At 39.8% G+C, this 13,120-nt stretch overlaps 1 protein-coding gene across 2 annotated transcripts in view; it reads right to left on the bottom strand.

The window, feature by feature from the left end:
* Positions 1-1,640: 1,640 nt before the first annotated feature.
* Positions 1,641-13,120, bottom strand: part of LPIN1 (lipin 1) — a 72,252-nt gene continuing 60,772 nt past the window's right edge. For both annotated transcript variants that reach the window (XM_014597322.3, XM_006258873.4), the window contains 4 exons: positions 11,498-11,650; positions 9,559-9,673; positions 7,861-7,964; positions 1,641-5,525 (listed from right to left, as the gene is read on the bottom strand). In XM_014597322.3, coding sequence (XP_014452808.1) covers positions 5,366-5,525; positions 7,861-7,964; positions 9,559-9,673; positions 11,498-11,650 — 532 coding nt within the window. In that variant the 3' untranslated portion in view covers positions 1,641-5,365. The remainder of the gene's footprint in view (positions 5,526-7,860; positions 7,965-9,558; positions 9,674-11,497; positions 11,651-13,120) is intronic.

Consider the following 13,120-nt stretch of genomic DNA (forward strand, 5'->3'; position numbering starts at 1 on the left):
GTTATTTCTAGTCATTCCTGGTAGTGCTCAGGGGAACAGGGACTCCCCCAATGCCTCCTGGTCCCTCCTGACTAGTTTGTAACAGGCCACTAGATCTCCCCTCAGCCTTCTCTTGTGGAGGCTGAACAGGTTCAGGTCCCTTAGCCTCTCCTCGTAGGGCCTGCCCTGCTACCCCCTGATCATGTGAGTGGCCCTTCTCTGGACCCTCTCCAAGTTATCCACATCCCTCCTGAAGTGTGGCACCCAGAACTGGATGCAGTACTCCAACTGCAGCCTGGCCAGTGTCACATAGAGGGGGAGCCTCCTTGGACCTGCTTTAGATGCACCTGTGGATGCATGACAAGGTGCAAGGCGCAGTTGGCCTTCCTGACCGCGTCCCCACATTGGCGGCCCATGTTCATTTTGGCATCAATAATGACTCCAAGATCCTTTTCTGCCTCTGCACTGACGAGAAGGGAGTTCCCCAGCCTGTAGGTATGCTGCTGGTTCTTCCCCCCCAGGTGCAGTACCCTGCACTTGTCAGTGTTGAAACCCATCCTGTTCTCATCTGCCCACTCCTGTAACCTGTCTAGGTCCGATTGCAGCCTATTCCTCCCTTCTAGCGTGCCCACTTCCTCCCACACCTTAGTGTCATCTGAACAGGGTGCTTTTTACACCCTTGTCCAAGTTAATAATGAAGATGTTGAACAGTGCAGGCCCGAGGACCAAGCCCTGGTGGACCCCACTGCCCACATCCCTCCAGGTTGAATAAGACCCGTCCACCACCAGTCTCTGGGTGCGGCCCTCCAGCCAGTTAGCGACCCATTTGACTGTGTAGGTGTCGACACCACAGTCCCCTAGTTTTTTAATGAGAATGGGGGGAGAGACAGTGTCGAAGGCCTTCCTAAAGTCCAGAAAGACTACATTCACTGCTACAACTGCGTCTACGGATTTTGTGACCTGGTCATAGAAGGCCACCAGGTTGGTCTGACAGGACCTGCATCTAATGAACTCATGTTGGTTGCCCCTAAGCATAATCTCCCCCGCTTGCCCCTTGCGGACATGCGCCAGGATAATTCTCTCAAAAAGCTTAACTAGGATCAAGGTAAGACTGACTGGCCTATAGTTTCCTGGGTCCTCCTTCCTCCCCTTTTTGAAAATGGGAACTATATTGGCCCTTTTCCAGTCCTCTGGCACCACACCAAAGTAACACGAGCGCTCATAAAGCCGTGCCAGGGGTCCCGCAATGACCTCTGTTAATTCCCTCAGCACTCTGGGGTGGAGGTCGTCAGGATCAGCTGATTTAAATACGTCCAGTCCCTCCAGAAGTTCCCTGAATAGGTCCTTACTGACCCTAGGCATGGGTGTGCCTCCCCTGGGTCCTATGGGGGTCCCAGTAGGGGGGGGAGGGGTGACCCGGTCCCCGCTCAGAAAAATGGAGGCAAAGAAATTGTTAGATAGGTTAGTTTTGTCGTCTGGTGCAACCAGATTTCTTAACGTGTCTTGCACAGGCCCCACGTTACCCATGTCCCAGTGGGTAAACCTGATAAGAGACAAAGCAATTAGCATTGGAAACATAAATGTCACACTATTCTTCAAAATGTCTCCAAAAACACAGGGCTAGAATCAAAGCCTTGAAAAAAACCACTCATGACATGAAATTTCAGAAAATTATTTTTCATCATTTGGTATTTATTATGATTTTTTGTTTGTTTTTTGCATTCAGCACATCAAAACAAGGTGTTACAATGATTTCCATCACTGCAGTAGCACATACATATACAGAGCAAATGCTGTATACAAATAGACTGAAAAATAATTATCTAAACCTAAAAGTAAAAAAATGATCTCTACCTCCAAAATTATGTTAATCTTTGCATAACTAACATAACAACTATGGACCAGATTCTATTCCACCTATTCGGCTAGGAACAAATGTTGCATTTGTCCCAGGATATGTTGCACCTGTGTTTGTTCTAGAACAGAAAACGCACAGGATTGCTGTTTATAAACATCACCCTTCCAATCAGGGCTTAGTGAGCAGCTGAATGAACTGCCACTTTTTTGCCATTGATTCAATGATGCTATCCTGGGATAACCATTCAGACACACTTTGTGGTGTCCCAGGACAAACTCAGCATTTCTTGTACCATGAACCTCTTTACAGCTTGTCCCAGAACAACAGACATAAATGTCTGAATAATTTCACTTTTGTCCCAGAGAAACCATTTTCTCCCAGGACAAAGTGATGTCTTTTTGTAGCCACAGGCACTTAAGTGCACTCAGGCCCCATGTGCAATTTTATTCCACACAGCTCACATTCTTTAAAAACTGTGAATGGAAAAGGTAAGTAGCTACTCCTCCTCATCACTGGCTTTTTCTGACTCTGCCTTAAGGCTCATATGATATTGTGCTACAAATGTAGGTGAATGAAGGGATTTTTAGGGACTTGAAAAGGGTGGAACAGAATCATATTTAGGTGTCTAAGTCCACTTAGACCTTAATAAATAGAATAGAATCTGCCCCCCTGTTAGCCTGCTTCTCATGCGACACTGCTAGAGCGGCATGATCACCCAATCCATGAAAATAAATATTAGCTCACTCCTCACCACTGCATATTCTAGTTTATTATATAATATGTTTATTATATAAATAGAATACATAGTGGTCTGTGTATTTCTAGAATGTTAGCAAACGTATTCTCTCTATAGCAGAAACCAGCATTACACTGAAAGCAAAGTTGTAAGATTTTTCTTTCACAGAAAGAGTAAGAATTCATTAAACCATTTCATTTTGTTCTTTATGAATTAACAAAGCAATTTAAAGATGTGTGCATAAAATTGCTCAGCCCTCAAAACAAAACATAATGTACTTTTAGAAAACTGCATATTTAAAAATAAAGCAATATCTGTCTTGAGAACAGGCCGACCGATTTTTTAAGCTGTTCTCATGAGCCAATCTGATAAGTATTAGCTAGCAGTGAAACAAATTTGCATGTGTTTATGCAACTACATTGCAACATCCATATACACAGGGGTACACAGCACTGTAAACAGTAGGATATTCACATCAAAACTAGTAAATTACCTACTCATCACACTGTCATTTGGTTTGCAATAGCAAAGGTGCTTAAAGAGAATGGATTTGTTACTTACTAGTAAATAGACAAATACATTTGATGGCCTAACTTTCAGAGGCATTTTCTCTGGGGGATGCTGCAGCTGCTGCACTTGCTCAGTGCCTCTAAAAATCAGACCCAAAGCACTATGAAGCTAAACTGATGGTTTGTTAACCAAATGACCAGATTTTTTGTGTGTGTAATAATTGCACCAAGATCAGCCTTTTCAGGATAAATGCAGATAGGATACAGATAGTGTGTTCATCGAGTAACTCCAATTACGTTAATGAAATGTAATAAATAATACCGACAAAGAATAAAGGTTTGAGTGCGCTTGTACTTAGAGAAGTGACATGCTTAATTGGCACCCTGAAGCCCACATTGATTGTCTCTCAGAAACACCATACCAAATCAGTGCAGTTTACAAGAAACAAAGTGTATAGCTTTCTTTTAAGCTGCCAGGCTTGCAAAGTCGACTGGGGTTTAGAAAGTACAAATATGCTCTTTTCTCCTCTTGTTCTAATTGTGACTTAACTGAAGAGGACATTTGCCTCAGCTGGACACAGCTTGCAGTTCTACTGAGTTAAGGGTTCACACCAGGAAGTGAGATTTAGGTCCCTATTCACTGCCTTCCCTCACACTTGTACAAATTATTATTCCACGTATGGGGCAAGGGTGAACTGGCCCCTAGGGTGAGTCTGCAGCACTACCAGTTAGACAAGGCAGATTTTGGAGCCCCAATTTTCCTTCCATTAATGCCATTTGCAAATCTACTGTTGACTTCAATCAGCAGCAGAATTCAACTGTTTCTTTTAAACTGAGCACATCTGGTACAGAGAAGCTGAAGTACAATATATATGGAATTCCACAATACCATGTTCAGTCTTTTTTCAGACAGCAATCTGGCTATAAATGTTTTTTAAAAAGATTTAAATATTTTTAAAAGTACATCTTATTACTAGCTCCAAGCACATTTCCAGAATCACTTATTATAGGGCCAGTTGAAGTCTACATTTTAAAGTGAAACACTGCAATTGGTTCAGGCAGATTATTTGAAGAACACTTCAAACTGATCTCTTATATTGCTTCCAGCACATATAATTAAATCTTAAGGCTTTCAAATGCAGGTAACAAAACAAAGCAGTACCAACATAGAGTATATGTGCAAATGAGGACAGAAATATGCACGTACAGAACTTAACACAAACAGAAGATTTCATTGTTTCCACAAAGATGTAAGACGCACTGCCCAACACATATATCTTTATTATACAGAATTGGAAAAGGCTGCAAAGTAAAGACATGAGATGCATCCTTAACCAGTAAGGGGCACACAGTAGGCAAAGAAAGGTTTGACAGAACATTTTCTGGTGCTGACAAGTACTTTGAAGCTCTTGGCTCCAGTGGCTCAGTGCAATTGATAGGTGAAATCCTGGCCTTCCTAAAAGTAATGGGTGTTTTTTCATTGACTTCAGTAGCGGCAAGAGTTCAACGATGGGTCTAATTCTTCCACTTTTAAATTGTACCTTAATCCAAATGGACTATTCTTGAAGTAAGGTACTACTCAATGTGAGTAAGGGTAGCAGAATCTGACACTACTTTTTTATCACCCTTACTTTAAATTCACATCATGCATTACTTGTGATAGCGTGATAATGTCAAAATAATACATCAGATCTGTAGCTGGTATACCTTCACATAGCTGTGTTGATCTCATTGATTCTTTGCCAATTTGCACCAGCTAATAATTTATCCCCATTTTTTTCTCTCCTTCAAACAAAGGAATTTTAACTCGGCATTGGTAGCAACCCCTATATGCATTACAAACAGGTGTCACGGGGATATGCTATGGCCTCCCTTATTAGTTAGAAGGGATGAGGATGCATCAGATCCCTGTACAAAAAAGATACAGAATCACAGTTCATTTTTGTTTTCCCTTGAACTAGCATTTATAGTGCACTTAAATGCAATCTCAACATCATTGCACCTGCAATTGACCTTATGGAATAAGACTGACACAATTTGAGCATGCTGGGTGTAAAGTTGAGAGCACAACTCCCATTCCCAGTAATATTTGTCCTGATGCATCATTTGGAAATGTGACTTGCAGCCTCCAAAAAGCATTTCTAATGTTGCTCTTAACAAACCGGTAGAATGTTCACAATATCACAAATTCCAGTTGAAGTGTCCAAGGCAAAAACCAAACTATAGCCTTCAAATACATGACAGCTAGTTCTTTTAACTAAGGCCAAAAGCCTGGAGTTGAATTTAAGATAAAGATCGATTTATATCCTGGTTTTCAAAAGGTGGTAATGGTTCTCTCCAGTATGTGAACTGACTATATGTGTCAGAACAAGGAAAATCTGAAGAATGGCTTCTTTTCAGCAAAGGAAACACATGATCAACCACCTCACATAGTCTGACGTAGCTGAAAAACAAATTTTCATTTAAATCATCTCTGTTCTTTTTCTTTTGATTTTTTTATTTAACAAGTCAGATTATTTTGGAAGTGGCTAGATGGTAAAGCCCACATAGAACAATAGAAAAGCCAAGAAACAAACCAAGAAGATTTTTCAGAAAGTACTGAACACTCCTTCAGCACAATCCTATCCTTTTTTAGTAGTCTCAAAAATCACCCATCCCTTTGGCTAATTTGGACAAAAGTATTTATAATATTTCATGAACACAGAACATATTTTAATCTTTCTTCATCAAAAAAGGGAAGAAGTATCAAGTTTATACTCTTTATAAACTTTAAGAGTAGGACAGAAACTACAATGCAGAAACAATGTGAAACTGTTTGCAGTTGATTGGACATGTGGCTGACTGGAGCAGTCAGGGTTCTGTAGTATTCGTGCATATCCTGGTAGAACCTATGTTACCACTCTGACGTATATTGTACAAATGCGCCTCAATAATTCTCCATTGTTATGGAACTGCTCATGTGCAATAGCTTTAGAATGATGACTGTGGGTCAGATCCTAACCCATCTAGTATACCTTTAAGTTTCATTTAGAGGTCCAAGGCCCAGATTTTAATCTATCTCTAAGATACATAAATGGCATTAAATGCCACTTATATAGAGTTTAGGTCCTAATCCATCCTGTATAATTAACCATGCCTATTGAAAAGATATGCTCCTAAGGCTGTCTTTGTACTTTGCATTAAATAGCTATTGGGAACTAGGAACAGGAATCATTGCTCCCTCACTTCCAGGGCAGTGCCAGCCTCAATGAACCAAAGTCAGGCTCCCTTTGGTTGCTCTCCTTCAAGCTTCACATATCTTTCCTCTCTGGCTGCCTAACGGCCCAGCTTCAACAGGAGGGATGGAGTTCCCCTCTACCCTGCCTAACTGATAGGATTCTGTTCTAGCAGAGATGTGTGGAGGGCCTAGGACTCATATCTTCCATTCCTGGGCAAGTGCCCTAACTACTAAGCTGTTGGACAAAAGGTGAGTAGCACCACCACTATTCTCAAGCTGGAAGCTCTTGTAGACAATGTCCTCTTGTAGACATGGATTTCTGGCTATATTCTGGAGAGCTGCACAGAATTCATGTACTTTCCCAGGTGAAATAGGGTTACAGTGGAGTATTGAATCACATCTGAGCATGTTTTGGAGATGTAATCATGCAGAGAAGTTTAGGTCTAAAATCTGCATAAAGTGGCACTGTCACTTATGCATCTTTAGACATAGAATAGGATCCAGGGCTTAGGTACATAACAGGCAGATAAGATTCTGGACTCAGATATTTTTCTTTTCTACCTGTTACTTTTCTAAAATAAAATTATTTTGAGGAAAGGTTTGCATTAATCTCTGCAAGCTATGCTCCCCCACATCTGTCCCCTTCTCTTTCAGATACAAAAAACTAACTGCAGAAGGGTTCACAGCTCAGGTCTCTAAAAACAGCCATCTTGCCTTGCCAGAGATCTCTGGAACCCAAATTTCACTCTCTTCCTATGCACTTCACTCCTGGCTGAATTAAGCAGCTCCCCACTCAGCTGCTTTCTTAAGCACTAAACTCTCCCTCAGCATTGTATAGGAAAGCCCAGGCACCTAACTGCAGGCTGATTCCATTAGATCTAACACATCCAGGTATTTTTGAGGATCTGGACCCTAGTTTCCACTTTTATTTGTCTGGATGCTGTGCCAAAAAATCCAAAGAAAGGAGAACTTTAACGGCAAAATTATTTAAAATCCATATAAAGGGCAGAAGGACTCAGGAAATTGCTTTTACTCGTCCCTTAAACTGACTGCATTTCAAATTTCAAGTTGCAGCAAGGCTAGTTTAGGTTAGATATTAGGAAAAAGTTTCTCACTAGGGTAGTAAAGCACTGGAACAGGTTACCCAGAGAGACTGTGGAATCTCCATCCTTGAAGGTTTTTAAGACCCAGCTATGAAAAGCATTGCCTGGAATTATATAGTTGGGGCTGGTCCTGCTTTGAGCAGGGGGTTGGACTAGATGACCTCCTGAGGTCCCTTCCAGCCCTAATTTTCTATGATTCAATGAAAATGACAGTCCTTTAAGTGAATAGATATGATCTTTTTTTAAATTCTAGGCTCAGTGAAGACCTAGTTATTTGAAGTAAAGGATGCTGAGATTTGGATAAAAGAGTATTCCATCAATGCAAAGCTTTTGATATAAATATTCAAAAGAAACCTTTGTTAACAGCCAATGGTGTAATTCATTTCATCAATGGAATTACAGCAGGGGATGAATTGGTCTATGAAACCTTAGAGATAAATGGAGAGATGACTACTTACGAAGAGATGTTGGTCTTTGCATGTTCTTGTACAAGTTCTCCTTTGGGATTAACTGTAAATATTCTATTTAAAGAGACCCCTACTTGCTTGTATGAGTAAACATCCTGAACAAAATCAAAAAAAGGAAAGAAAAGAAAAAAATTAAATTAAAGCTATGATCCTTCCTTTCAACACCATTTTTGTATTCTTTATAAAATATACAGAACAGAAGAATATAGATAGTGGTAGAAATGCTGGTATTAATGGGCACATTACCCTGCATCTGAAGCTCTCTTAACATATTATAAGAATGAAGCTTAATAAAGTCCTCAGAAAGGAGGAAAATTATACATTTTAGTGGCAATCAAAGAAACAGGGGCCCAGGTTCACAAAGGTGGTTCAGATGCCAAAATATCTCTGGGATCCTGGTAGTGGCAACTAGCTTTAGTGACAAGCTCATGCCCAACGAGATTAATAAAATAGGCATTTCTTCACCTGTCTCAGCACATATGCTCTAAACAAGTCTAACCCCACACAAAACAAGGAGGAAAAAGTCATGCCAACCACCTTTTTCCCATTAGCCTAATGGTTAGGACATTCTTCCTTTGCCTGAGAGGACTTGAATTTACATCCACCTCCCAGAAGAACGCCCTCACCTTCAGGCTATGGGATATTGTACTGTGCTATTCTCTCAATCTCTCCTGTTAGACCTGTTTCACTTTGTATCTATACATCTATAAATATTCACTGGGCTAGAGATAATGAGAATGACTCAAAAACCCATGAGTTATAGCCCTCATCTGGATAGGGGAGACCTATGCTAGTAAATATTTAATTATTCATTCAAAACGGAGCAGCTTAATTTAAATGGGAATTAGATACTTAAATACCTCTGAAGATCGAGGCCTTAGAGGGCACCTCTACACGTGCGTGTCACCTGCTCCAACATGTTCTAATTAGAATGCATGGGAGCAGACAATTAATTGAGTCTGCTGCAGCATTCTAATTAGAAAACTCCAGCAGCCTTGTCGTCATGTATATTAAGCATCCCTGTATTTCAAAATGGCAATGGGGTGCTTTACCTAAAGCACATTTGACAAGCTGTAGTTAAAGCATCCCTACCTCCATTTTGAACCATGGGATGCTAAATACATGAGGCTCTGAGGGCATTTCAATTAGAGTGGCTCCCGAGAACCGCTCTAATTAAAATGCCCTCCTCTCTCCCCACCCCAGAGCACGTGTAAAGACACCCTAGAGGCCTAAATCTTCATTGACTTTTGACAGCATAATTCTGCTTCAACTTGCATTACTGTGCTCGCATGTAGTTCAGTGGGTTTGTGCTAGTATGCCTAAAAGTAGAATTTGGACCTATATTTCTAATGGTACCAAGGCAACTTATCACTTTCAGTGTCTTCAAGTAGATTGAAGGATTTTAAATACAGTCAACCACTTGTGACTACTCTCTCTGCTACTTTATGAAAATGTTTACTGCTCTTGTCTTCCCTTCCCTCTCTCTGTTTAGTTACCTGTTGCATATCATCACAAGCCTAAACTGTGGGGTCTTGAAAGTAGGGACTGAATTTACATTATGTACTTGTACAGAGCCTGAAAAATGTGGCCCTAATTCCTATGCAGGGCTCTTGAATACTAGTACAATAGAAACAGTAAATAAATGACATTCCATACTTTGTAAGAAAAATACCCTCAACTATCACTTACGGCAGGTCTGTTTCCAAAGGCAGCATAGAAGGGCTCTATGTTAGGATAAAACAAATTTTTTATGTCTGTCAGACACTGAACTTTAAATTTTTCTGGCTTCTTCTCTATCACTTCCCTAAAATAAAGAAAACATGAGATTTCAGAAGTGCACAAAAAATAAAACCTGAGCAATATCATTTTTATTTTGTTCAATACATTTCGCTTAACCAGTTTCCAGGTGTGGGGCAGAGGAAAAGAAATCCCTAAACCATAAATCTTTATTTGGAAGTCATGACTCCTAAAACCTTTCCTCAAATTTACAGAGATAAAGTCCCTGAAAAGACCACACTTATTAAAAAAATAAGTTGTAAATATGTGGCTATTAAATACAGATAGTTAATTATAAAGAACAGTTTCTAAGAGAGAGATTTATGATTTGTGCAATATAATAACATAAACTCTCTTCCTGAAAAATGTTGAATGATTCAATAGATGATATTATTCTTCCCTACACATTGTTTAGCTATGCTGCCATCAGGATTGCAATTTCCATATGTACCAGATGAGAAGGACTATTTACAGTTAACCTGTTTCTGCAGGGTTGTTCAACCACCAATAACAATTAGCAGAAAATAAGGACAAAAGAAGTTTCTATTTCTCTTTAATTCATTACAGAGTAATGGACAGAGGATCTAGCTGCAACCCTTTGACAACTGCATCTCCTGGCAAAAGGGGGCCCAAAGTGTGGCACATCTGGCACTCGGGAAACTCCTACAACATAAAGGGAATCCTTCATGGTGCAGAGCTGGTGCGCCTTCCCCAGATGATCCCCTAAACAGGAGTGCATTCAGGAAGGCTGTCAGGGTATGGCTGGCACAGTTTTCTCACACTCCAGCCATTCCCAGCTGTAGTGATGGGCCGTATGCAGAAAAGTGCAAACTAAGGCAACCTTAATGTTTTAATGTGTGTCAGGAGTTGAAGTAGGCCCCAGATCAATTTAAGATAAAGGAAGAGCAACAGGGGAGTAAAACCACCTTTTCCCAACCTACCAAAGTTACAGGCTCAAAGAGCCAGGTCCAAATTGTTTCTATTTAAATGGCACCCATGAGAATCATTTGGAGCTGAACCAAAGTCCCTAAAGGTTAAAGCTACCACTAAGAATCCCCTCCCCGCAGTCACTCCTTGTCAACATGTGCCGCTGATGCTCTGACTGCATGTGGGGACAAGGACCAAATATCTAATACATATGCAGAAAGCAGGAGTATAACAATAACCCCAGCAAGAGAGAGTAAGGTGTAAAGTAATGAAAACTATTTTATTGCAATCCAGTAAATCGGTCCAAGTACAATAGTTGGTGTTTCCAAGGTCTCCTATATTTAGAATACAATGTGTGAAATTGACTGACACATTTTTCAAATGTTCCCCAATTTATCATTTTAATGGAAATCTCCTATCACAGCTGCACTTACCCTACAATATTTGCAAGAATCACTTCACTGAAGTAGGACACACATGTCAAAAGCTGAGTTATTTCTTCCTCAGACAGGTTACATTCAGTTTATTATAAGTCAACATGTCTTTATAACATATCACAGTTAAGAGACTATGTTAACTTTATTTTTACATGAAACTGAACATGATATTTTTGTAAGCAGCTCTTTGAAAACTGTATATAACAAGTGGAACTAACAGCAGTCACCGTGAAGTCAACAGGTGGTATCTGTTGGCAAGTATTGAATTTTTAATAGTTACCATTGCAAAATGAAGCCTGTCTTTAGCAAACACCTCAGGGACAAATAGATATTGGTTACCTAATACAGACTGGCCTTTAATTAGAATCTGCACCAACCCCTAATAGAAATACTGCTAATAAATTAAAGTGGACAAATAAAATCAAGATATCTATCTAAACAAAGTTGTGAATGTTTTCACTGGGTATGAACTACAATTATATAAATACCTGTGAAAGGCTGAGAACAAGCTGCTTGGACTTAATAGCACAGGTCCCTGAGGTAGTACTGTCCCTCGTTCGTTGACCCAATGTAAATATCCTCTGGTCATGTCTGCCATTCCTATAGCACGTGCTGAGCAGTACAGAAATTTATACCCATTTCTATTAAAGAAAAAAAAGAAGCAGTCACTGTAATTATAAAGTAGATAATATCAAGTGTGATGGTCTATTTATCCATGAGATAAGCTATGACTGTTAGTGATCTTTATCTATATAACCCATTTGGACTGTAAGGACTTAAGAATTATTTCAAAACAGTAAAAACCACTAGGAGAAAGAGCCTCAAATGGTGATGTTCTGTAGTGCTCCACTATAGACATATCTATATGTGCAATTAGTGCAATGCAATAAACTCTGGTGCAGTTTGCACCACAGCTTATCACTCCCAGGTGCTGCATTTACACATGCGCCTGAGACCACAGGACACTGAGCCAGATCAGAGCAGCCCTGGTTGGCAGGGGACCCGGAGGGGCAGGGGGAGTCACTCTTGTGCCCCAGCCAGCCCCACCAGTGTCTACACATGGGTTGCTGCACACTAAATAACACTGTTGTAGGAAAGTACTTGTGTTTACCAGTACTAACATATGATGGAGTTAATTAGTTTACTGCCGCCTAATAAGGCTGCATGTGTAGACACTGAGGCTTTACTACAGATCCAATTAGGCAACTCCATAGTAAGCATCTTGTGTAGATGTGCTCTGTAGTTAGGGATTTACCAACGTAGGATATTCTCATCTCTGTGGTACTTGTACGACCCCCAGGTAAAATCTGGTCCTATTTACTGGCATTGCACTTCTTATAATTTATTGAAATATTTTGTACTAAGAAAAGAAAAGGTAGCCAGTATACAAGGTTATATCAATCTTCTTTAAATTTAACCCACACTAATCCCTCTGGGACTTTGTGATATCAAAGGATGAATTTATATGTGCATGCCACACTTTCCTTGAAATATTATATCTTGAGCTTCAAAGTCAGTCATATGAGGAAATCATTTCTGGATTGGTATTGAAATAAATGTTTCAGCAGAAGAAACTGAGCATTTACATGCTACTGGTTTTCAACTTTTGAGGCCTTCAGTTTGATTTAATAGCACCTTACCCCATTTATCCTGTAATGGAACTACCCATGAAGTGTTCCTCAGTGCTTGTAAGGGCGTTAAATATGGCCATTATAGATTTATAGTACCTGTTTATAATATCTAACTGCTGTAATAGTAATACTATTTATATACAACAAAACTCACATTTATTTGACCCTCAGTTTATGGCCCTAACACCTGCCTACAGCAGGTGACATAAAAAAAAACAATTACAGTTAAAAACATTTCTTCATTTCTTTTTCAAATACAATTAGAAGATTATTCATCTTCCTAAACAACTCTAACCACATGATCTTCCAGTCTGCATTGTGCCTTGAGTAATAATTCATCCTTATCCAAAATATTGGTAAAGTTAGGCCTGTATCTCTACCGTTATTTAAATTACATCATACATAATTCAGAGTTCATCATCCATACAAAAGAACAGTAACAATAACAAACCAATCAATGCAACCCTATCACACAGAACA

Source organism: Alligator mississippiensis, chromosome 1 (genome assembly GCF_030867095.1).
Source record: "Alligator mississippiensis isolate rAllMis1 chromosome 1, rAllMis1, whole genome shotgun sequence".
Lineage (NCBI taxonomy): Eukaryota > Metazoa > Chordata > Crocodylia > Alligatoridae > Alligator > Alligator mississippiensis.